This window comes from Notolabrus celidotus, chromosome 3 (assembly GCF_009762535.1).
Source record: "Notolabrus celidotus isolate fNotCel1 chromosome 3, fNotCel1.pri, whole genome shotgun sequence".
In the NCBI taxonomy this organism is placed as follows: domain Eukaryota; kingdom Metazoa; phylum Chordata; class Actinopteri; order Labriformes; family Labridae; genus Notolabrus; species Notolabrus celidotus.
Window position 1 is genome coordinate 8,355,154 of NC_048274.1, and position 27,209 is coordinate 8,382,362.

General features: G+C 39.7%; 1 protein-coding gene across 5 annotated transcripts in view; it reads left to right on the top strand.

The window, feature by feature from the left end:
- Positions 1 to 27,209, top strand: part of gpc5a (glypican 5a) — a 175,906-nt gene that overhangs the window by 79,080 nt on the left and 69,617 nt on the right. For 4 of the 5 annotated variants that reach the window (XM_034680642.1, XM_034680643.1, XM_034680645.1 and 1 more), the window contains exon 7: positions 12,457 to 12,577. In XM_034680642.1, the coding sequence (XP_034536533.1) occupies positions 12,457 to 12,577 (121 nt within the window). Of the gene's footprint in view, positions 1 to 12,456; positions 12,578 to 12,670; positions 13,038 to 27,209 lie in introns of those variants that run through there. The other variant, XM_034680647.1, reaches the window with a different exon arrangement.

Below are 27,209 nucleotides of genomic sequence, written 5' to 3' on the forward strand. Positions count from 1 at the left end.
ACTCATGTCTGCACCTGATATGTTATGAAAACAGCAGGATAATAAGAACAATAGTAAAAGGGCAAGTCTCTGCAGATATCAACATTTAACATGTAATAAACGATGATAATGAAGGAAATTTTTTTTAGAAGTGCATTTAAACCTTTGCAGAATATACCTTTTTAAATGCATAATAAAAAAACATAATTAATATAAAGTTGTGTTGTCATGTTTTGCTCCCATCAGGAGGATGCAGGTGAGCGTTAACGGTGATCATTGTTTTGTTTTGTCATCATCATTAACGTCCATTAAGCTTTCTACTTTGCTTTAATGTCACCCATCGTCCCTCCCTCATCGTCCACAAAATGATCCTTTCTTTACTGCTGATGGAGAGCATTAAAACATGCTCCTTTGTCTGCAAAACATCATGTTTATGAATCTATAATTAATCCATCTCTTCAAAACAATATAAGCACAGTCCTGACACAAAATGCCCATTACCCAACGACCGTCCAGCCGACCGTATTAATTACCGCTGCCACCTTGCTCAAACAGCTCTCTCTGGCTAATTCCACGGTGTCCTCCTGGCACAAGTCAATACGACTTCAAGGCTGAGGGCTTCCTAGTAATTGGAACAAACATGGCAGTAGCGATGTTTGGAGCTCAATCTTTGCTGGAGGCTCTGTTGACTGCTGTTGTTGTATTATCCTCTTTGTCACAGCTCTCAGTGAAGGTACACAGTTCTAGATACACATACCGGCAAACCTTGTAATCCTGATTATTATAATCCTTTATGAAAATACCTTATTACAACCTGTCTGCAAAGGTTTTGTCAATCAATGGCTTTATCTGATTTGGATTTTTTGCACCAACACAAAAACGGCGATAAGAAAACTCTCTCTAAGTGCACACGATGTTGAATACTAACCCGCAGTTATTTGTTGCAGAAGTTATGGAGATCTTGATGTATTATTTAATGACAGTGTTGCAAAGTTAATGTTCTCATTGTCATATTAACTCTGTTATTGTACCAAACAGATGGTTGTTTGAAGCGCGGCCCTCTTGTTGATTTTACACATTAAACTGCATATGTTCCTTTGTCTTGCCTGAAGTATTTTCCCTCCTTTCGAGCTGTAAGTGAACAGGCTGCTTTGAAGTGGCCGGCTCCCCCAGATCCTCTCAGCGCTCGGCGATGAGCCAGAAGGACTTTTTGTTTCCTCGGTGACAACATGAAGGCAGGTATTGCCTTCTAGCCTACTAACCGCAGGCCTGCTTTGTTTTTCACTCAGCCAGCCATGAACAGTGTGCACGCTCTGCCTCCTTCATCTCCCGAGCCACTGAACCCCTCTCTCCATAACATTTTGATGAAAGCGCTCTCAGGGAGGATGCATTCCTGCAGCATACTACCAACACTTCCTCTTAGTGCATGAAAAAATAATCACATTCATAGAAAACTCAGACATGACTTCAGATTAAAAGTTGGAGGAAGTCGATTGTTGCTTTGATTGTCCGACAGATGTTCTAACAGACAGATCCACACATTAACAGAGAAATAAAAAGACAGAAACACCGACACTTTCTTTTAAAAACAACACCGTGTTATTTATTACCGCCGTAATTCCACACGTGAACTCACAATTGAAAGACAGATGGTGTGACTGCTAACAATTAACAGGCATGCTCAGCTGCGGCTCATGATTGATCCTTCAAAGGCAGCAGAAGCATACTAATGGATCTAAAACAGTGAGAGCAGTCTGTGACCTGCAAGTTAAATACCGTCAACACGTTCAGCAAGCTTCAGTAAACAGCATGTTCAAACACCAACCCGGATCTTATTATGATTCACTTAAATTTGCTAATAAGGCATGAGACACGAGACACCTTTGAGAGGAAAGGTCAGACTGATTTTTAACATCACAATCCTCTGAACACACACATACTAGAAAATTCCTTGAAACCGCTAGACCTCTCACTTAACGTTTGCGGTGACAATTGCACAAACATGCGGTCTCACAGAAGCTTGCGTGACCTCAGAATATAAACATGGAGGGCGATTGATGTCATCCGCCACTGCTCTTCTTTTTTAATATTCCACTTGGTTTGGGATACACTTGTGTTTATGTTAGTTGCAAGTGGCAACCTTCACATGTGAGAAATTAAGCAAATGCAGAAGTGTTAAAAACTGCAGTTCCTCAAGTGTCCACTTGAGTCTTGCTCTGGAAGTACTGGATACCACATACACACCAATTCAAAAAAGGTGATCTTTACAGCAGAAATAAACCTGTTTACAGCCTGGTACAAAAGACAAGTGTACTCTGAATAGCTCATTTATTGATCGGCACACACTGTACGGGGTTGAATTTTTCATAACTCAGCAATTTAGAAGATATTAAATTTACAGGTTTTGCATAATTAAGGGCACAGCTGACTTGATTGACAGGTGGTAACGCTGTAGCTGTTAGGGAAGAGGCTCAAACACTAGCTCGACAGAAGTTTGGTTAAGTTCAGCATTTCCAAACTGAAACCCTCCGACGATCAGCTTCAGAAACAGATGGGCAATGACACGGATACTCCATTTATCATACATTCTATTGTTCGTTGTCATGTTTGTGAGCTCCAAGAAAACACAACATCTGGTTGGTGACGCTTCCCAGTCCGCTCCTCTCAGAAGCAGCCTGACCTGGAATCATAATTATTAAACATGTTATAGATTTGGATTCCAGATTGGGGAGGCTTTGACCCAGTCAGAAGCAGGAAAATGCTAATAGTAATAATAATTAATAACTAATAAGACGTATAAAGCACTTTTCTAAGAACTCAAAGCCGCTTTACATTATGTGCGGGAAAAATAGAAATTAAAAATAAATAAATACAACAAACAGAGATGTGGAGGGAGTAGAAGTCAGGTGTTCTAGGCTGTTTTGAAGAGGTAGGCTTTGAGTTGATCTTTAAATGAGTGAAGAGAGTCAGAGTTGCGGATGATTGGACGAAAAGGGTTCCAGAGAGTTGAGGCAGTGATGACAAAGGCTCTGTCCCCCAAAGGTGTGTTGCTTGGTCTTGGTGATGGGGGACAGGAGGTTGGCATCGATCTGAGGGGGCGAGATTGGGAGTGGGATCTGAGGAGGTTGGTCAGGTATGAGGGGTTTAGGGCTTTGTAGGTTATGAGCAGGATCTTGAAGTGGGAATAGTCGCACTCGCACACACTTGAGGATCATTTGGATGGATAATCGGTTACAATGAGCCCAGAATCAGGTCGTTGAAGGAGGCAAATCGAGCCCTTACTCTGGCTTTGAATCATCTAATGTGTCCCCAGCCTTAGACAACTGAAAGATTCTATCTATTCTTTCAAATACTTAATGTGGACTATGATTTATCAAGAACTTTCGTAGCTCTGTAGAGCTTAAAGAAGCCCCAAACAAATAGATGGACATTTAAAAATTGATGAAAACAACACAAACAATCCAGAACACAGAAGCTCTCTGAAGATGACAACAGATAAATCGTTTCATTTAATATTCACCAAATGCAAATGAGTCTGTAATCATACATGTCGTTTTTACATGATTACGCTAACACTCTAGCGCAGCTGCTTTATATGCTTTCTGAGGATATTTCATTAGCTGCCTGGCAATGAACAATAAAATCTACAGGTCTCTCACATCGAGCCGTAATGACTGTGATGTTAATTGATTGATAACAATGATAATTATAAACAATAGTGACAGTCTTGATCTGCTCCTGAAGAATATCTTCATCCTCCACAGCCGGTGAAAACAATGACTCATTCTGTAAAAAGTCAATCATTGTCATAAAACAGACAGCGAACAGTCACAGTTAGCATCTCATTGTGTAACACAGCGGAGCAGTGAGGGTTAGAGTGTCAGATATCCCCTTCCTGAAAACAAAGAGACTGAAAACCAAACTCTTGATACATGAATAAGACTTTACAATACAGCCTCTTTCACACATGCACTACACTTTAAATACTCCTGACCTTTCATGGGTGAGTGCATGTGTAAACACATAAGGCCAAATCTGTTCAGCTTTAATTCATCCAAAAAAAATTTGACACTCTTCTAGTAAAACATTGGTGTAGACTCAGGTTGAGTGGCTGTGTGAACGCAGCAGGTAATTGTCTAGAATATTTACCATGAGCAAGTAGGCGTAGTGATGATGTCTTTCATGTTAGGCAGAGTTTAGCTGCTTTGTTCTCTGTACTGCTTCCCTCAGTTCCCTCTGTTGTGTTTGTGTTGCAGAAACGTTTTTATACATGAAACAGTCAAAGTTAGAAAAGATTTCCTTCTGTATGCGTTACCCTTCATGCCACCTTTTCACCTAAACCAACTCTGACACGAGTCCGCTATGAGGTGCATGTGAGAAGGTGAATGTATGGGGGAAGAACAAGTCCTGAAGGTCCTGAAATTATTTAACAACCGCTGTCTCTTCTTCTGCAAACTTCTACACTCTGCACCTTTAACTCAGTCTCAGTCACATCCTTTGAAACAGCTGTGGCCTGTTCATCATTTTTTTGTGTCCCCCAGGAGGCGTCTGCAGGTTTCTGTCTCTGATTGCTGATGCTGAGTGTTTGTTCTCTACCTGTAGCAGTCTTGCTCTGTTGCCTCTGTGTTGTCAGATTGGTAAAACCATTTCTTATTTCATTCTGTTTCATTTGGTCGGCTTTTCTGAAGTTGTAAAATTTAAACCTAAGTCTCAGCTATTCCTCATCACCATCTAATCAAAGGGAGGTAGTTAAATGCATGTTGCGTGCACAGCTACAGTCTTACAGTAGGCTGAGGAGACTCATGCTTATCAGAGTAAATTACTTTGACACACCAATCCTACTCTGTGCTGGAGTCAAGTAATAAGGCAAAGAGGGTCTCACATTTCTTTGTTTCTCACACATGGAGGTTCTGCACTTACAGACAAATATAGTTGAATGAAAAAGGAATAAGAGCCAAGAATAAAATGATTGAAATTTTCAATCTGGGGCTGAACAGCGTTGTGAGCAGAGATGAGATGCAAACCAAGCATCCCTTTGGGGAGCGGGGTATGGATTATAAGATCCTGCTGCTGGTCCACAGAGACACAGGCAATCACTCAGCTCTTTGATATCCTCTTGTAGGCTGTGCTTGATGCTACTGTATGCCTTTTATTCACACTGAGGAATAGATGATGACGATGATCAATGTTTTCCATCCCCGACACCTTTTAAGGAGCAGACCCTTCTTTTCTGCAATGCAACCCCTCGAGAGTCTTTGTGTTGCATTGCCAGCCCTGCAGTGCTCTGCAAGAGATGGTATGTGTTTCAGGCGATGGATCCCTGTGGCATAATGAAATACAATGCTTACTGAATGCAATCTGAGCCGCCTTTATGTGTGTGTGCGAACATGGATCCTGATGACATTTTATACCTTTACATTTAAATGTTCTAAAGCCATCCATATCTCTGGGTTTCATAATATAAAACTCTTTCTGTATCAGTTATTTTTAAACAGATGTGTCTGTGTGTGCACATTTTCATTGTGCTGAATGCTGCACAGATGGCTCTGATGTAATCTTTTCAATCTGCTATTAATCACACTGTGCAGAAAGGAGGGAGAGACTACAGTAAAGGTCAGGAAGAAGTGGATTTTGCGCTATTTATTGCACATGATGGCATCTCATGATAACGATAAAAAATCTATGAGATTATCAAGGGCTACAAGTGCGAAAGGGAACAGTAACCTCCCTTTACTATTGATTTCCACGTTTATTTTCTGAACGGGTATACCCTTAACACTTTTAAAGTAGCCCCAGACCCAACAGGGATTATCTTCATACCAGGCCTTACACACACAATTTCCATCTCAGCAGGTGTGTCCAGGGATTAAAACAGAGCTGGAGGCCGAGGGATCATCTCTCTAGTATACGGTGCAGGTGCGGTTTAGTCCCAACACATCAGCCTCCTGCCGTAGGCGACTTCTGCAGCGAGCCAACAGGACCTTCACTTTCGCTCTCACATCATTTTGGTCGATGAGGTCGTTTGTATTCACAGAAGAAGACAGAATATTCAGAGGAATCATGTTAAGTCAGGAAACCTGAGAACTTGTTGACATGCAGAGTGGTATAACTCTAAAATCCAACATGCAGCAAAAGTCTCCAACCCTGACCCTTATCATCTCTCCTGATATACGAAGAGAAATCCTCTCATTTCTGAGTTATTCTACACTTCTGATTGAAGAAAGGTCAACCCACCAGCGTGTTTGTGATCAAAGGCTAGCATATGTTTAATATACATCAATATGATGCTTCAGAGTCAAGAGGTACATTTTTAAGATTAAGATTTATTTATTTTTAATTAGGAGGACCACTGATTTACAGAAATGTGGATGCACGAGTCTCTTCGTGCAAAAGTGAGAAGAGACTCTATAGGAGCCTGTAAACTCTGCATACATGTTTATTTTACAAATAAGATAACAGGGTTTGCCACACGGAAACGAAACCTGGGCAGGATGCCGCCTTTATTTTTGTCCGACTGCTTTTATATTTTTCTTTGTTTTTAAATCTGCAAAATCGCCATCTGCAGCAATATATTGTCACTCTTTGCCCCTCTCATCTGATGACCTGCAGGGAAGACTCTGCAAGATCAGAGCTGTGTTTCAATACGACCTTCTTGTAGGTGCATTGATTGAAGAGCTACACCTCATAACTCGATCTTATATCTTGCTCTATCTTGCTTTTGGATTGTTATTAATTAGGGATGGGACATGCTTTTTGAATATTCGTTCACTTAAAAAAAAAAAAAAAAAAGAGTTACTTAGAATATTTTCTCATTTTAACAGTACAATTTATCATCGTTTTTACCGGCGCCTGGCATCTCACATCTCCTGAGACCGTGTTGGAGAGAGAGATAGAGGGAGATGAAGAGAGAGAGATAATAGTGGTGAGATGGATAGTAGTATTTGTAGCAGCTGGAGTCTGGCACGTCCACAGCAGCAGAGATCCAGAGGAACCTACGAGACAAGAGAGCTCAGGGACTCCAGAAAGGTCTATGGTTAGTAACTTTAATGGGACAGGAAGAGTTAAAGTAAGAGACAGTCCGACAGAGGAGAGAGAGGGAAAGACAGGATCCCAGTGTGTCAGTTCCCCCGGCAGTCTAAGCCTATAGCAGCATAACTAAGAGCTTGTCCAAGCCTGATCCAGCTCTAACTATAAGCTTTATCAAAAATAAGTAGTTGTAGCACACTAAGAGAAGTTGGAAAATCATTTTCAAATAATATTCAAACTCACTTTATTATATAATTGAAAAAAAAAAGACTTAATATAATAAATCAAGTTTAATGTAATGCAATATTTTCAATAGACAACCCCTGCCCTTCCCACAGGGTACATCATAATTTTTTGGAAAACACATAATGAAAATTAAAAAAAATCAAAGAATTCTCCAAAACTGCTACAATTAAATAAACCACAAAGACCAAAAGGGCTGAACCATAAAAAAAACAAACTGAATTGGACTTCAAAGAATTCCGGCCATTCAAAGCTAACTAGTCTGACACCAATATGTCATAAACCATTTACAAATTCCAATTTTTAATTTTTTTCTGTCGTTTTTTCACTTTTTAAAAAACTGAGATGATATCAAAGTTTCTCATCCAAATCTTCAGACTGAAAACTTTGGTTTTAACAATAAATAACTTTTTTTTTTTAGCCTCAGAAATGCTCCCTAATTGGTCCTTTGATTTTTATACAACTCACAAATCAAAGCCTCACAGAGCTGTGGCATGATGTTGTCTTCAAAATAATTGTGACAGGCTTGTGTTCTTGGTCCGGTTCTGTCAGATATTTGTGTCCAGCACGAAACGGTCTGAGGAACAAATACCTGTATGTAAGGAAATAGAGTCTTCGGGTGTTTTAAGGAGAGGTTAATTTCATGGGCTCAAGATGTTTGCCGATGAGAAACAAAACACAACTCTTCCGTTCATTGTTCCTTTTTGATGAAGCTTATCATTAGACCTCTTACTTATGCTGATATAGGCTTAGACTGACACACTGAGATCCTGTCTTTCCCTCTCTCTCCTCTGCCTGCCTTTCTCTTACTTTATCTTGTCACTGTAACTTGCTGAATGCAGCAAAGTGCTCTGCTCATGGTGGATTAAGATGAGATAAGACTGAGTCCTGTTTGTAAGATCAGACTGGATCTTATCCTGTCTTGATGTTGGGTCTTTGTTCATAATAGAACATAGAGTACGGTCTAGACCTTCTCTGTGTGGAAAGAGTCTTCAGACAACATTTGTTGTGATTTGGCGCTATATAAAATAAAGATTGATTGATGGAAGATGGTGCACTTTATTTCATGAGATGAGGGTAAATGAACTTTAAAGCAAACTACTGCAACAGACACAAATCCCCTATGTATGTCCTGCTTCAACACACAGATTCTCTCTCTCTCTCTCTTTTTTTGATGTTGTTATTTTCAGAACAACACAACTTTGGCCACCAGCATCTGTTCTCTAAATCACCACAGGGCTGTTATTGTGGACAGATTTCAAATGCTCTCTTCAATGTTTAATCAGACGTGACTACCAAAAGAAAGACAGCAGACACAAAAGGAGGACAAGAAGCCACGAAGAAAGTAGAAGTAGCCTAATAAGGAGTGAAAAGAATGGCGATAACAGAATGTCTGCTGATAAGAAATTGAAAAGAACACTGAATGGCAGCTTTTCCCCCCAAATTAATCACATTCAGGAGCTCTGATAGGCAGGAAATGATCAAAATTACATCTGAAGGACCCAGACATCCTGACTACATTTGAATTCTGGCACCCCACCTTTTCTTTTAAATAAATTAGGCAGCCATGCTTCCTGCACTTTATTTATTCATACTTTTTCTGCCTGACCTTGTGTTGCTTGAACAGAGAACCCAATTTGTGTTTACCACAACACAATCACCCGCGTCCTTCTTCTTCTTCTCCGTGTGCCTTTTATTCAACATTTTCTAATCCTGATGTTTAAGTTCAAAGTGACATCAGAGCGATACCTCCGCCGCGGCGCGTCCACCTGAAAAACACGCAAACGCATACATACACACAAAGAGCTCTGCAGGTCTTTCAGCAATGCCTGACTTTGCCTTGATCTGCTCGTTTGATGAAATGATATGCTGCAGATTGAGATGTGAGCGTATTGTGCTCACTCACCGGCTGCCATGGTCAGAGTCATTAGAGCTGACAGGGTGCAGAGAAACTTAAGAGAGACGAGTCCTTGAGCTGCACTGAAGCCCATTACCAGGCTATAACAACAACAAACGGCTTTACAACAAGGATTAATGCTGCACATTGAAACATTAAGGCGCAGATCACCAATGAATGGTTGATTATACTGTACTCAAATCATGGTCTAATAGTTTCATGGCTAAGAGCAATCACAGAGGCATTGATATACTGTATAATGCAGCCTGAGCTCTGCAGTCTGTGTGCAGGTGAAGCATGTTTCCCTCATATCGCATTTTCCACCTCAGCCCTGGGATACCAGCACAAATGAAATACACCATAACCTCTGTGTGAGTTCAGAATATTGATTACTTTTTAGTATTTGTCCCCAAGAGAAGAAGAGATAATGGATTAGATCTTATTCAGAGCGAGAGCTTTTCCGACACATTGCTGATGTTTTTTTTTCACTGGTGTAAAAAATAACTCGGTACTTTTGGAGGAAAAAGATCACACACACTGCAGAATGAAAAAAACACCATTCAAAGCAGAGATCTTGAATTAAAAATAGTATTAAAGAAGGGTTCAGAAGTATTGAATGTTTCAAAAAAGACTAGCCTTCATAGGAAATGTTCACCTCTACTGATATTTTATACATTACTTTTGGATGGAGTTGAAGTCGTGGCTCCCTCAGAAGGTCCCGAGATGAATCAAAAATCATGAGAATATCAAGAAGAGAGAGAAACCCTGACCACACAGATCTTACGTGGTCTTTACTTTTTGTGAAGTATTTTAAACGACCATTTTTAAATATTCAAACGTAACCTTTTTTTGTCCTTCAGCCTTTGAGTTAAACCAGTGAGGAAGTTTTAAAGTAAATCTTTCATCGAGCAGACTTCTGAAACGTGGCATACAGTTTTTCTTTTTCTGATAATCACCATGCAAAAAAAGTTTTAGAATCACTCTGTGAATCTTTCAATAATGCATGGTTTATTAACTTTAAGATTAAACATTAAAGCACGTATGAAAATAAGAGACAGGAAGAAGTGATTCCTGTTACTATCCAGAGAGTCAGTGTGGACTTCATGGAAGACAAGTTCAAAAAGGTCCTTCAGTCAATATATAGCGGCAAATCACAACAAATGTTATCTAAAGACTCTTTCCAAACAGAGCAGGTCTAGACCGTATGTTCTATTATCAACAAAGACCCAACATCAAGACAGGATAAGACCCAGTCTGATCTTACAGACAGGACTCAGTCTGATCTCATCTTGATCCACCATGAGCAGAGCACTTTGCAGCATTTAGCAAGTAACAGTGGCAAGGACAGACTTCCTTTAACAGGTAGAAACCTCCAGCAGGACCAGACTCATGTTAGACACACAACTGCTGAGACTGTGTTGGAGAGAGGGATAGAGGGAGAAGAAAAAAGAGAGAGATGATAGTGGTGAGACTGATACTATAGTTGCAGCTGGAGTCTGGCACGTCCACAGCAGCTGAGATCCAGAGGAACCTACGAGACAAGGGAGCTCAGGGACTCCAGAAAGGTCTATGGTTAGTAACTTTAATGGGACAGGAAGAGTTAAAGTAAGTGACAGGCAGACAGAAGAGAGAGAGAGAGAGAGAGAGAGAGAGAGGGAAAGACAGGATCCCGGTGTGTCAGTCTAAGCCTATAGCAGCATAACGAAGAGCCGGTCCAAGCCTGATCCAGCTCTAACTATAAGCTTTATCAAAAAGGAAAGTTTGAAGCCTACTCTCAAAAGTAGAGAGGGTGTCTGCCTCCAGGACCCTGACTGGTAGACGATTCCAAAGGAGAGGGTCCTGATAACTGAAGGCTCGACCTCCCATACTACTTTTACAGACTTTAGGTACGATGAGCAGACCTGCATGTTGGGAGCAGAGCACTCTGCAGCATTTAGCAAGTTACAGTGGCAAGGACTAACTTCCTTTAACAGGCAGAGACTTTGAGGAGAACCAGACTCATGTAAAACAGACGTGTGAGACCATGTTGGAGAGAGGGATAGAGGGAGATGAAAGAAATTTAAAATCAGCTGTCTTAGACCGCTGCTAGAGAGAGACTCACATCATGGACTTGGAAATGGAAGAGGTCCTCCACTCAGTAAGCGACAGATTCCAGTGTTGGATAAGGGAGGCTCTATAAATCAGCTGACAGACAAGTCACAACAACATTGCGTGACTCTTCTGAGGAAGACTGCAGGAAGTTTGTAGTTGAAGCATGTCAAGATAAAAAGATAACACACTGGTGCAGTAACATGAACAGTCTTACTATTATGGATGACTGTGAGTGTGCTTAGAGGATAAATTGGACATGGCCAAGAACACTGGATAGCTGCCTCTCCTTTCTGAGGAGGCTGAGGTCCTTTAACGTCTGCAGAACGATGCTGACGGCACCAGACTTAACAAAGTGATCCACAAGGCCGGTGATGATGTGGGCGTGGAGCCAGACTCTTTGACGACAGAGTCAGAGAGGAGGATGCTGTTGATGCTGCATGTCATCAGTGTCCACCACCCACTCCATAACATGCCGGTTAAACCCTGGAGCACAGACTCAATCCTATAATCAGGGGTTCCCAAAGTTTGGGTCCCCCTGGGGGGTCACGAGACAAAAATGGGGGGTTGTGAAATGTGTTCAGGAATGATTTTTTTAAAATGTTTTTTTAAAAATAGTACATTTTACCCATTAAAATTAAAAATGTTGACAGTAATAGTGGCTAAACTTGAAATAAAACCTTGAAAATAGAAAAATGTAATGAGTTTTCTGCCTTTCTTTTAGAGTTACTGAACAGTTAATTATCAAAAGCATCAGTAGCAGTAGGTTATTTCAAAATGGTACAGGAAACACAGCCACATGCTCATATAGAGTAGGTAGGCTTATTTTCTGCAGACCAGGTAAATGAAGCCACATTAAATCACTTTTAGGGAGAGTGGGGGTCGCAAGTCTTTGGCACCAATATTTTGGGGGTCTTGGCCTGGAAAGTTTGGGAACCCCTGCTCTAAATGGACCTCAGAGCGCCACATGACTGGAATTGAGGCAGAAAACTTCCCCAGTATCATAATTTTCAATCGTGCAATCCGATTCTAATCCTGTCAACGATATGTTCAATAATGTAAGAGTTAAATACTGATACAAACTCTCTTTCTTTTAATTTAACTCTGCAAAACTCTGTGCAGTATCTCTACTGTCCCATTCTGCAAACTGTGCCTCAGGTTCCCTTTATCATGGCCGACAGACGAATAGCAACTCTTACAACCTCTCTGTCTTCCCTTCACAGCTACACCCTGCGTGTGGTCGGCAATGGCATCAAGGCTCAGAGCGACAACCCCGAGGTAAAAGTGAAGGGAGCGGACCCCGTGATCAATCAGATCATCGACAAACTCAAACACATCAATCAGGTGAGCCTCTCTAAATATTTACAGTATGCACTCTTTCTCCCCCTCTCCATCTCTCTCTCTGATAAAGTCTTTATTCATCCCTCATTTCATCAGATGCTTGGTTGCCGCTTCCTCGGGCGATCTGCTAATTCTCCGAGCTTCTTTGTTTTATGGAACATTAAGTCTCTCTCGTTAGCTTTGGGCTTGATCATCAAGGTACACAGGCACGGCCAAATTACCTTGAAATGAAACCCCCACTTACAAAGCCTTCTCCTCCTCTTCTTTGAATAATGCTTTGCAAAATATTTCATTTTGTCCTTTTTCATATTAAAGTAAGCCAGCTAACGGAGAGAAAACAGCTATTAGAAAAGTCTCAGATGCAGAACCATCTCCAGGCAATGAAAGAAATCAATCCTAACTCATTTAGAAACCCATCTGATTTTGTTTGTGTGTCTTCATATGTATTAAATCATTATTTCTGCCCTTTGTCAAAATCAATGCAGCTTTTCTATCGCCCATCTCACTTTTATGCATGTTTGTGCAACTGCAGCTCCGCTCACTGCCGTTTATCTCCAGGTTGATGAGATTAGGGCCGTTTACTGGAGCACTTCCTCTCCTGAAGCTCCAATAACAGCAGCTGGTGTTGCCTCTCGCTAGTTGCACTGCAGCAGCTTCACATGTCTGTTACTTCGGTTTCCCAAGTGGCGGGCTGAAGGCCAGGTCATCTCCGTTGACCTCGTGCTGGCACCCCCTCCCTGACTAATTCACACCATCTGTGGGATGTCAGGACACATAAATCTATATCATAACCATTTGACAGCACCTGATCCCGCTGACACTCACGCTCCTTCTCTCTGAGTGTCGGCTCCTTGGATGTGGGTCTTTGTATTTCTCTCTTTTTTAACCCCAGAGTCAAAAGTTTCATGAGCTTGAATTCTCAGAAACGTTTAATCTGCTGCACGAAATGTAACGTCTCTTCTCGGCCCAGGTTATAAAATCATCTGTCCTCTGCTGGGAAGGAGACAATCAGTGAGGGATGTTTTTCCTCTACATTAGTCATTGTTGTTCAATAACATTTACTGTTAGTCTCTGTTCCTGCTTTCTTTTTCTTTTTTTTTAATAACTCTATGTATACATTTTTCTTATTGTTGAACACCTAAGTATCAATCTTAATTTATAAGTACACGTACAAACACATACATGTACATCCCCAACATCCCCCGTACCACCCGGAATGTTGTAAAACAAGACAGGAAAATAACAAACAAAGGTAAAAAAAATACTTCTACTACCACTACTACTAATAATAATGAAAATAACAATAATAATAATAACAACAACAACAATAATAATAATACTAATACTACTACTACTACTACTACTACTATTACTACTAATAATAATGATAATAATAATAATAATAATAACTATAACTATAATAACAATAATTAAAAATACCAATTAATAAATAAGAAATGTGTAAATACCAATAAATAAATAGAATTAAAAAAAAAAATAAATAAATAAAAAAAATAAAATAAACAGGAGTGTAATGACATGAAGAGCAATATCCATAATAAGAAGCATGTCTGTATGGAGACAAGAGAATCAATTGCATAGTAGGTAAACTGCTTCTGCTTTCTGATGGTTTTATTAGATCACGTTTTTTAATTTGCTCTTCCCTGATTTAATATATCACTAGTCAACAATCTTTATGTATGTCTCAAGCAATAGACATAACTCTCCGTTCTTAAGAACAAATTTATTCTTAAAACCCACTTACACATTTTTTAAGCAGATTCTGACATTCACCAAAATGTTCTTATCTTGCTTTCCCTTCATTTAGCACCTTTGTATAATTCTGACTTAAGTAAATACATGATTTAATCAGCTTTAATTTCCACCATGCAAGGTTTATTTTAAACTACATCATGTTAAATTATGAATATGAAATAAAGAATCAGGTAAGATTTTTTTAAATATCAGAATCAGATCAGAGTTATCTTTACTATTCAGATATAGACCTACAAACATGGAACATTAAATATTAACCTGATGTCTGAGATGAAATAAGACAGTAATAAAGACTACAGTTTAAATAATATGTAACTCATCTTTACACACAGTTATTTAATGAATGATCTGTCATGTGTCAATCATTTTACAGCTTTGAGAATAAAGTCACGGTCGAATCGAATCAATTATTGCACAGAAAGTAGAAAAAAGTCTGTCTCAGGAAACGATGTAGACTTCTCTTAGAAACCTGAAGAAGATGTTGTTGAATGAGGCTCAGTGTTATCATCACCGTCTGTTTCCCCCTTTTTTTTACGATACTCTTCATTCACATGACGCCACATTCAACATTTTTTACCTCTTAATCTCGTTTTCTCCCTCTTTATATTTCCCTTCCCTCGGAACCCTCTTCTTACATCTAAAGCATTTACATACGTCCGTGAACTTTACTGTATTTCAGAATATTTTGTGTGAGCTTGTTTGTATTATCACACATGGTGATGGCATGTGACACCTGCGCACACTGCTTGATATATAAATCATGATCTGTTGACCCACTCATGTAAGAGGCAAATCTCTTGGGTGTGAAGAAGATCTGAGGATCGTCTGACTTGCTGCTAAGAAACGAGGAAACACTCATTGTGTGACATTTGATTTTCAGTCTCACCGGATGTATTAAACAAAGAGTGTTACAGCGGTGAGAGTGTTTTAAACTGTATGATAACAACCTGTTTTCAGTTTTTACATTGGAGTCTTTCAACAGTTCAACCAATGACAGAGTTAGGACATCTGTAGTTTACATTTGTTAAAAAATATGTTGATTTCTAAAGAATAAATCTGGTTGCAAAATTCCACCAGATCCATCTCGGATATGTCACAGCACTGGATCTGATTTCTATTCTAGTCAATGTGTTAACTTCCACTGGATCTGCTCCGTTGCGTTCCGGCTGCGTATCTGATCCAGCAGGTTTGAGCCCTCCGGATCAGCTACACAAGACTTCGGTCACATGACTCCAGCTGTCCAGTGGTCCTGCTCTGCACCGCAGAGGATTGGAGACTAACTAGACACAGATCTGGTGGAAGTCTTGCGTAATTTGTCTTTAGTTTTAGTTTTAACATCATTGACCCACATTAGAGGCTCCAGTCTGTGTGTTTAACTCCCACCTCATTTCCTCTGTCTCTCTTCAGCTGTCCCATTAAATAAAAGTCCAAAAATACAACTTTAAAAAATAAGATAATCAGCATCTGAGCCAAAGGAAAACGTCAAACCAAGGCTGTTTTATTGTGCAACGTGTTTTGTGTCATGCTTTCAATTTTAACAGGTTTGTCTATAAACAAATAAATGTTTTAATTTTATGAAAAATTACTGTCCCTTTAGTGAATGTTGGGAGAGCCATTAATACTCTGAGGAGCAAGCAGGCTCTTACAGTAATTGTTTTAATACATTACATGTGCCACTGGATAGATCGTTTTGAAGTTTGTGGTCACTGACAATGAATCCTGTTGAATGTGGTTGAGTCAGTGGAACATTTTGTGGAGCTTTCGGTGCTCAAATGAGTTGTCTTTTTTCCTTTCTGTCCGACAGTCTCATCCGCAGGTGTTTATCAATTACAGGTTGAAGTACAAAAATATTTAAATGAACAAAAATCAGTACTAATTAGTCCCACTGAACATGAAAGCACCACATAGGCATTTAAAAAAATATATTTACAATTTTATAACTAAGTTCATCTTTTTATAACATGCATAAACTTGCATACTTTTATAAATGCATAAAACAGAAGAATAGTGTCTCAATAAACATAAAGAAAAACTAAAGAATAAAAGATGGATAAATAGATAAATAAATAAAAGTAAAATAAAAGTGTCAAATAAAAACATAACCCAGTCTTTCAAAATAATAATAAAAGATAATAAAAACAAATAAACCCAAATAAATAAAAGAAAATGAACAGAAAAGGATCAAAATACAAGAACATACTTTAACATAATAAAATGGAATTCAGCATTCTGTATTTAGACGTGTAAGATGTGGAAATATGAGACAAATAAATAGTTATCATGAGTAAATATGATAGATAATTGCTTAAAGTCTTGAGCTTGTTTCAAGTTCCCTTCAATCCCTTTAAATTAGCGCTCTGTATGTCTCCTGCAGACGTTTCTTTGCTTGAATTGGGATAAAAGAGTTGACAGCTTTGGTTTCAGAAAGCTCTTTGAGTCCAATCTTCAATGATCAGGACACATTAATAATCAGATAAAATTTCACTTCATCTTTAATATTTAGCATCTTTGGCTTTATTCGTTGAGTCTGAATTCTGCCAGTTAAAATCTAATTCAGAGGTGATTTATAAAAGTGTGGTATTTACCTTGAGTTGTTTTTAAAAGCCTTTTTTTAAAAAAAAAAGAGAACACTCCAAACTCAATTCCGTAGTTAAAATTCTCTCATGTTGAAATCGCCGTTTGCCCTTTTGCACAAGTGCCGATTGCCAGATCCTTCAGGTCCTTGCCAGCTCTGCCTCCAGCACACTCAGACAAAGTGAAAAACACTGATAGTGTGCTTGCTCGGAGGGATGAAAAACAAACCTTGCCTGATTTGTATGTAGCCATAATGCTAATCAACCAAATCTTGTGTTTAATGAGCTGCTCTTTGCTGTAATCTATTCCAAGGTTTTGTTTGGGTTTTGTGGGAATTCAAGATGCAAATAAGCAGAAATTAATTGTGACATCGTTTCAAGTACACTCAAGCCAAATTACACTCCATCACTGGGTCAAACTGATTCTCAAAGGGAAGTGTTTTGTTTTGCTATTTGTAAGTCTCAAATCAGTTACATAACGCACTCATTTGCACAATCATTTATCACAGTGTGCGTTTTCTGTCATAGCGCCTGCCTCCTGCAGATTACAGACAGAAGTATCCACAGGATCAAAGAACGCGTCCTTAAATGTATGAGCTTTACGAATCATAATGAAGTGGTTCATGCGTCGTATTATATCAGTTGGGGTGAAGTATAGAAATCGCCGGTGCAATGAACCAAAACAAAGGTGAAAGCTTACTTAAGTGTTTGAAGTAGCAGACCTTTCTCTTCTACATCTGTTACTCTTCATTTAACAGCTTGTGTGTTCACAGCTCTTGAGTCTACTTTGCATGATCATCTCATTGGGACTTGATTTGCAAGTGGCTCTGATTTGCAAATACTCCTGATTGGCATCTCATTAGCTGCTGAAGTGGGACACAAGTGTCATCCTGTGTGCACGACCCGAGCTGTCAACGTAAATCCTTAACCCTCACTTTTTTATTCCTCTGCTGTTCCATTTTTCTAAAGCTGTTGCTCATGCATGTTATGAAGCCCACGGTAAAGCCGAAGTAGAGAGAAGCAGAGTACACAACAGGGAGTCCTTGGGAGTGGTAATCATATAATTCAGTGACAGCATGGAGGCTGCAGGGTTGATGCTGAGGCTGCAGGAGGATCTGTGGGTCATATTTGCATTTGAAATGAAGGCGGTGTTAAATAATGATCCTTTAAGAACTTGATTTTCTTTTTGAATTTATGTGTTGTAAATAAATCCTGAATGGACGGGAGGATGGATGGTGTGTGTGTGAGTGTGTGGAGGGGGGTGGATGGCAGCTTAGTTTATGACCAGCAAAAACATCAATTACATATACCAGTGCACAAACTCATTCAATTGTACACATGAGTGATTGCGTGCACATCTGGATGTACCCCACACAGTATATTACTTCTATAAATCACTGTAGTATTGGTGCACCTCATTAATGTGATGAAACTTACCTTAAAGTGCGTGTGCATGTGGGCATGAATGGCAGGCTGCCTGTGTGAACGTCCGCAGAGAAAAAAGGAGAAATGTACCCTGAAATATGAATGGAGGCAAAAGGTGAAACTCTATTACTTTAGAGCGATCACTGTCGGAGCATTTTTATGAGGATAAGAATGATGTGTCCATGCAAATGTTGATTTACATGTTTTTTCATCTACATATCAGAGATGTTCTCCAACATTTCCATTTATTTGCCGCTGACCTTGACTAACTGAAGTGCAGAAAGCGCTCCCAGTTCCCCTACAACCAAATGGAAATGCATCATTGCTATTCCACCGCTGAAACCGCGGGAAAACACAAAACAGAAATGCAGCTATTGACAAATTCATCATGCAATCTGAGCAGTACAAACTCCAGATTTCATCATCTTGCTCATCAGCAGCTCTTTCCTATGAATTATTTGTCGGCTCCTCTTCTCCTCAGCCCTGTCCTCTCCTCTTGATGTGGTAAAACCCATCAAGAATCTACAAGCAGGCCCTGTCCCTGTCTTTCAATCAAAATCAGGAGCAAGCAGCTCCTCTCCCAGTCTGCCAGCTGAATTATTTACCAGCTATTGATGTGGTGGTTGACCAGCAGTTTTTCTTGTGAATTATTCATGTCTCCTCCCCTCCTCGTCCAAAGGATTAACACTTTGAATATATTCCGATTTTTTTTGTTGTGCTCTTAAATGTGCATACCACATCATAACATTTGACTGTTACAGAAGCGCAGCAGCAAAGACGACCTTGGCTTCAACAGTCATCCTCTTCTCTAGAGATACTTTACACACTAACACCCACAGAGGATGACTAACAAACTCAGTGTGTGATTAATTCATGTCCGTATCCAGTGAGGAATCTGTAAAGTCAGATACTTCAGGACTTTGCAGGCAAGTCTAGATTGGAGACAAATCCCCAAACCTGCAGCAGAATAATTCTTCTTAGCTCGCTCTCATTGTGGCGTTCAGTCCACCTGAGAGCTCAGCACAGCAAATAAAAACATTCAAAGACAAATCCAGCTTAGCTGCATACCTGTAGATAACAAATTTATCTCTGATGATTGCACGTGTTTATCCATGATTAAAATCGAGCTCCAGCTCCAGCAGCATAATCCCCTTTGTGTAATTGGTCATTAGATGAGTTACTTAAGTTGGAGAGGAATGCTCCTGCGCTCCTTCACTGCCGCATACTCATAGGTCTAATGTTCGCTGTGAGTTGTTCTCATTCCTATCCTATGCGTCTATGAAAACTTCAGTATGGTGAAGCTAATATGTGTTGTGTCAGTAAGGTTGAGCTTCATGGTTTAATGATAGAGCTGGCGTTCATGTACATATCTCAACACTCTGAATTCTCAGCCTTGGTTGTGACTCAGCCCCAAACACAGTTGTTCATACTCAGGACGTACATTTTTAAAAAAACAGTCATGAATATATTGAAAACAACTGGCTGCTGTAGTTTTTACCAAAAGTTGAGCAGGAGTGAAAAGTGTGCTTGTTTGGGATTCAACTTTTTCATCTGCAGATTAATATAAAGAGTGTTACTGCAGCAGGACAGAAAGTTCACGTCTGTTTTAAAGGGTCGCCATCAATGTGTATGTTCAAACGTAGCCGTGTTTGAACGTACTTTCTAATTTGATATGGCGTTCTGCTAACGTTTTTGGTGTTGTACCAGCTGAGGTAGTTCCATTGTTCCTCCCCTGGGACAATAGGTTGTTTGCGTATGATGTAATTTCCGTTGCGTGGCAGTGGTGTGAAATGCAGATGGGGGTCAGGAAGTGATTTGCAGCAGTCTGCGCAGACTGGCGCAGACATATAAACACAAGAAAAATGCCTACGGATTGTGTTTTTTACGGTTTCCCTAACCAATAACAGAGAGAAGTCGACAAGTGTTTATCATGTCCAACAGGGAGTGGTTCACAAGGGGGAAAATGCAAAAAACTCTCTGAAAATCGAGGAAACAGTGGATATCAAACCTTTGTTTATGGTCAGAAGGAGCAGAGTCGGATTATGCCTGTGTGTGTGGTGAACACTTTGTCCAGGGTAAGTTAAAGTAATGTATGTATGCTGTATATAAGTCTATGTTTAAGTCGCTAACTCCTTTCATACTTTGTAATGCTATGTTTTTCCCATCTTTGTTCTGCTGGAATTTTTAACCATTAACGACAATCAATAGGTAGTAATTGGTAATGCTAGCCAGATAGCTGATTTAAGTTTTTACTTGCTGCAAACTACCGTTGACTGGACCGTTTAGAGTGGCTAACCTGCGGTAAGTAAACAAACGTTAGTGTTGATAGCATCTTGGCTAGGAGGACAATTCATATGGAAAATAATTTTAAAATACACACCCTGAAGAAAACCTAATGACAAGCACCTTGATACCCAGGTCTTGGACCCAACCACTCAAGAAAATTGTGAGCCTCGAGGCTTTTGAACGCCTTCATTTGCTCGGTGGTGTAAAATGAAGTCTGGAGGATGAGGTAGTTAGGGATGTCAATGGCAGACAAATTTGGAAATAAGCTCGGGTCAGTTAAAAAATCGGAAGTCCTCATGAGAGGAGGATCTCTACCGACATAATCCAGATTTTTTTGTCCGGTATTGCTGTCTTATTACGGTGTCTAGAGCAGCCCTGTACGGGCTTTCCTTTGTTGCGTCCATTCTGAAATTTACTTCCTGACCCCCATTTGAATTCCAAACGTCACTGGCATGACGTTATTGCAAACAACCTATTAGCTTACATTGCTGCCCCTGCAGGCCCGACCTTGGATACCAAGAAAAACATGGGTGGATGGATGGATATCTTAGCACACCACTTAACACCATGTTTGCCATGAATGTGGAGCTTTGTTAGAAAATACAGAGCTTCTTTAAGTGATGACGGCCAACTATTAGCATACTGACAGCTTCTGTCAGACAGAGCTGGAAGTATTTATAGCAAAGGCCTGTGACTCATGAGTTAGCAACAGCCTTGACAACGACACATTGATTAATTTACACATAAGGAGAGTCAGGTTTGAATGCAGATGTGTGATTCAGTGCTTGTATTTTTATCTTTGGTAATAATGAGCTGAACAGAATATAACGGGGCTAAAAGAAGGATAAGATGATAGTTCAATTTAAAGGATGACTTTGTAGAGACTTTTGAAACCTGACACACCTGCACATAAGGTCATGCTATGCTATCCCTTCATTGTACAGGTGATGAATTATAGAATATAACAAACATTATCCTTCACATGTGAAAACTGCTGAGTCAAAGGATGATTCATCTGAATGATAGTATTTCTAAAATCCACCTTTCATCCTGACGTCTCCGTCCTCTCACTCACTGACCTGCTGCTGCGTCTCTGCAGCTGAAGCACCGGCTCCTGATAAACACCCTGTCAGAGCCGCTGCTGCTGCAGTGAGGGAGATGTGAAATGACAGACAGCGTCTTGGGAGCAGACTCACATCCTGACACTTTTCTCCTCTGACTGGCAAATATGATCATTGTAAGATCTCTCCCTCCCGCCCTCTATTTACATACAGAGAGGCATGTTCAAAGAGAATACTCCGGAGCTTAAAAATCAACACGCGGCTCGATTCATCGGCTGGATTTCTGAAGGTGTGATTCACTTTGCCACATAACACCCTGCATGTCATTAGGTGTGCACATAATTCTCACTGTACATTCTAATTGACATTAAAAGTAAGCTATTTGTCGCTCACAGTCACATTGAATGCTTTCAGCCTTTTTGACTACTCCTCCCCATGTCTGTGCCGGGAAATGTAGACTATAATGGTTGTGTAGGCCGGATAAATATAGTAATAATGCTCCTACATTTACAAGATACAGAGTAACGCGGCCATCGCCTGGTTCCATTACTGCAGAAGCAGCTAAAGTACATGCCTTAATAGCTTTACATCAGTGGGCAAGAGTTTGGTATTTCAAGCATTTCATGACTGTACAATGAGAATATCTGCCTGTCGTCTCTGCTGTATTATGAAGGTGCAAGAACACAAAGGTAAAGGCATCGGTTGAAATTTTAATGAGGTTGAAAAAAGCAGGATGGGCACTTTAATCATTGGAATAGATACAGCTGTTGTTCTGCAGCGCTGTTAACCTTGACCTCAAAGAACACGACAAAACGACCAATTGCAACATCTAAAAAAATGCAATAAGCAAAGAAGTACTGTACACATTGAAGCCTCAGTTTTAGTATCAGTGTGTGTGTGTGTGTGTGTGTGTGTGTGTGTGTGTGTGTGTGTGTGTGTGTGTGTGTGTGTGTGTGAGTGTGAGTGAGTGTGAGTGTGTGTGGGTGCTATTCATTATTCTGACTACCTGTGGGAAGAAACTGTCTCAGAGACGGCTGGTGTGTGATTTAATGCTCCCCTAGCTTTTTCCAGATGGCAGGAGTGAGAATAGTGTGTGGGCTGGATGACTGCTGTCCTTGATGATGCTCTGGGCTTTCCTTATGCAGCAGCTAATGAAGATATCACAGAGCCGGAGGAGGTCGGTGCCAGCACATATTTGATGCTAGCTTCGCCGTGTTTTGCTGCAGCTTTCAGCATCCTTGCACAGTCAAAACTGCCAACACATCCACTGTGATGCTGCCTGTCAGGATGTATACCTTCTGTGATGCGGTGATGAAAGATAAGGTGAGCCTCGGCTCCCGGAGCAAATCTTTTGAGACGCCGCACAAACCGCAGTCTTTGTTGTGTTTTCCAGAGGAAGCAGCCGCAGTTGTTGAGAAGTTTATGATGTTTGCAGGGGTGAGTTTAGAAATATAAAAATATATGGACATGGCTGTTTGGTTGGAGGTGGACCAAGAGAAGGGGAAGATAATAATACAAGCAAAAAAAAAGAAAAAATACATCCCAATTAGCGAGAGATAACATACCGACCAAAGGAAACCACAGGTGATTCAGAGTCCACAGCCAGCAGTTCTGTATTGTTACATGGGCGTATGATATATTGTTTACTGTCTTCATTAACTCAGCAGCATCGTTGCAAGCTCACATCTGCTAATTAGTGCTGAACACAAATTACAGACAAACTTTTGGACGTTTTTCATCCAAAAGTTTGCTGGTCTGGCAACACCGTGCACTAAATGTGCAGAGGCTGTGATCCTTGAAGCATGTGGCCGGGGTTCATCCAACCTGCTGCCCTTTGCTGCGTGTCATCATCACTCTCTCCCAGTTTCCTTCTATATCAATCAATCAATCAATCAATCAATCAATCAATCAATCAATCAATCAATCAATCAATCAATCAATCAATCAATCAATCAATCAATCAACTAGACTATATTTAGAATGTACATAAAAACAACTTAAAATAGAAGAAAAAAAAGAAGAAAGAAAGATAGATATAAAAATAAAATAAAAAGATCCCCCCAGCCTAACCCCAAATCCACCCCACAATCCTAAGGTTAGAACACAATATATGCAACAATAATAATAATAATAACAAAAATGAAATAAATACATAAATAAATGACAAATAAATAAGAAGTTGCTGAACAAACAGAGGAAACGCTCTCATGATATCTTAATGAGGAAACACAAGAGGTTAAAACTCAACACAGGAAATTAAACTCACCAAAATAAAATACATTTCTAAGATAATAAAACGCTAAAATATTAAACCATTAAAAGAAAATGAGATGCTATACTTAAAATAAATAAATAAATAAAATTAAAAGTGGCTAAAATTTGAACTAGATAATATATGAATAAATAAAGTAAGGTGAAATAAAACTGTTATAAGAATAAAACTCAGTTAAAAGCGACACTAAAAATGTCGGTCTTGAGTTTGCTTTTAAGAATGTTTATATTCAGTCCGCAGCCCTCAGCTTTTAAGGTAGGTTGTTCCACAGGCGTGGGCTGTAATGATAAAAAGCTGCCTCGCTGTGGGTCTTTGTTCTAGCTTTTGGTACAAATAAAAGTCCACGACCCAAAGACCTGAGGGCTCTCACTGGCTCATATGATAAAAACAAATCTGATAAATAAGAAGGAGCAAGACCATTAAGAGATTTAAAACCAATAAAATGATCTTAAAATCTATTCTAAAAGATACAGGAAGCCAATTCAGATACTTTAAAATTTGTGTTATGTGGGCTCTCTTTCTGGTCTTTGTCAGTGTTCTAGCAGCTGAATTTTGGAGTAACTGAAGCTGAGAGATGTTCTTTTTAGGAAGACCAGAAAGAAGAGCATGACAATAGTCAATTCTGCAGGTGACAAAAGCATGAACTTGTGTCTCTGCATTAGCTTGAGAGAGAAACTGACACACTTTGGCATGTTTTTCAGGTGATATATCCAAAGTCCTGTCCTTCTAAGATTCCAAATTGATTCACAAGTCCTGAAAATAAGGACTCAAGTGGTCTCGAGTACTACAACACTGGAATGCAACCAACTCAAACTGTTACCCCGACTTTATGCTGATGCTTTCCTACCAGTCGCCTCCTGAAACCACAGCATGAAGTCAGGGTGAGCCGATGTGAGGAAACAGCAGGATATATTTTGGATGATTAAAAACACATGAAGGATTGATGTGAATTCAAAAACTGTCATTGTTGCGGTCGACTGGGTTGCTTTGTCCAGGGTCTCGTTGATCTTGTGCACCTATCCCCCATGCCCCCCCCCCCCCCCCCCCCCTCATTCAACAGGGAAGATTTCTCGCCGTGAGGGACATGTGTGAAAGAGCAACTTTGTAAAATTTCAAGGGCAGAGCTCCTGATGTGTCAAAGAAGCAATATTGTTGAAACATTTTTAAAGATGTATGAATCATTCATATTTAAAAATTCTCCTTCCTTTTACCTAATAACATCATCCTATTTCTTTAGGGGTCTCGTTGAGATTTCATTCCTTGTACGTAAAGGAAAGAGGTTTTAATTTGTTGTGCTAATCTTATATGCCTGGAAAGCGATTGTGTAGCTTTTGGCTCGACAAATAAAGTTAACATGGAGTGAAATATACAAGTAATTATGGGAGCATTAAAGCCCAAAAATTAACTTAAAAAGTGTGAGAGAAAATCTAATTTGACCTTGTGACGTTGTTTCATTTGAGATCTGGGGATTTATCCTCTGGGCATCATGAATATTTGGACCAATAAATTGTTTATCCATTAAAAAGTTGTTGGGATATATTTCTCTGTGAACCAACCGTGTTATCTCTTACACTAGTGTTGATAAAAGCTTTAATACAAGTCTTAATAATGACGTTAAAATGATCATCACCATTTTTATTCTAGGTTGAATTAATCGTTTTAGTTTATAGAATTTGCTGCTTTGTTGTTTCTAAATTCAGCAGGTGAGGGCCGCTGCAATCTTTTGAACTGTTTTTTAATTAAAGGGATAGTTTGTTTTATTTTGAAGAGAGGTTATGTGAGGTCAATGGTAAGTGTGTTAACCACAGGAGAGGCTGGAAAAAAATGTGAAAATTGAAAATTTTCAAAATTTTGAAAATCTTGTACAAACATTGGAGACTGTCCGTTGCATGCTGGAGCATTTCCCTCTTGTTTCAGTAAACGAACAGTTCCGATCACGTTGAGTCCACCTGTTGCAGGTGATTGTAAATCTCAATGCATCTTTCCTCTCGTCTCAGCCGGTCTCAGAGCGGAAACAGCTTGTTCTTTCTTCTGTTTTAAGAACGGTTAGCACATTTCTAACTCCTTCTCACCGCTGTCTGACATCCTGCTGTCTTCTTCTGGTGTTTAGCCGCTGTCAACTTCTTCTGCGGTCAATAAACTGCTGTTCACGTTCCCCTCATTCATGCCGTTAGCACCACCGTGTGCAGTAATTAAGTAATGATATGGTGATTCAAAAGCCCCTCATAACTGATACTTTATCTCACTAGTCAGGACGACGATATATTGCCAGATCGATATTTTGTCCCACCCCTAGTTGCTACCAATCAAAATGAGTGTTTGCCACCATGCCCATGATGTTTACTGATGATGTTCCTTATTTCTGCTTCTTCATCTTCAATTAGTTTCTCCCCTCTTACTGTAGCCATCGCTTGTTGATGAATGTTATCAGCAGTACACAGCAGGGTGTCCGCTGGTTTCTTCTGAGTGTGTTTCCGATCATTAATCACACTGTAACTCCTCATGATGTGATTACTGACTGTAGAAAGGTTGCCACTGCTACCACTATTTTTGTTGTTTTCCATTTACGTGCATACACGCTGCACGACTGAGCCAGTGAAAGGGCCTGCATACACGGAACAAGCTATACATCTAATTTTTCTGAGATACTAAGATCAAACAAAATCAACAGTCTTCCATTCTTCATCATGATATCATTAAGCAACACAGAGGAATAAATAAGCCTCCAGGAATTCAAACATGTGGCTCAACCACCAGATGCATTGAAACAGTCTAATGAAACAGTCAAATATTATGGTTAAACGTGAATGCATGTATATTTTTGAAGAACTTGGACTCTCATTGGGATGATCGTGAGTGTCTTTGGCAGTGCCTGACCAATGCCTCAGACTTCCCTTAGTCCCGCCTGGTCAGTGACTGAAATTTCTATATCTCCCTCATCCCCATAAAACACCACCTGAATGAGTCTTACTTTGATCATCTCTCTCCTTTACTGTTTTTAACTGCGCCGACATTTATGAAATACAAAACGATGCACTGTGATACTAATTGTTGATAAACTATCCAAAATTGGCGCTCGGTATACGTACATTATTAATTCCCATTAGGGAAATTCCGATTTTTCACTCGTTTTAATTTTTTTTTTCTTATTATTTTGTAAAAGTTATATTTTTGGGGCTTTTACAACTTTATTTTGTGGAGAAGAAGACAGTGAATAGCGTAGGAAACTTGGAGAGAGTGGG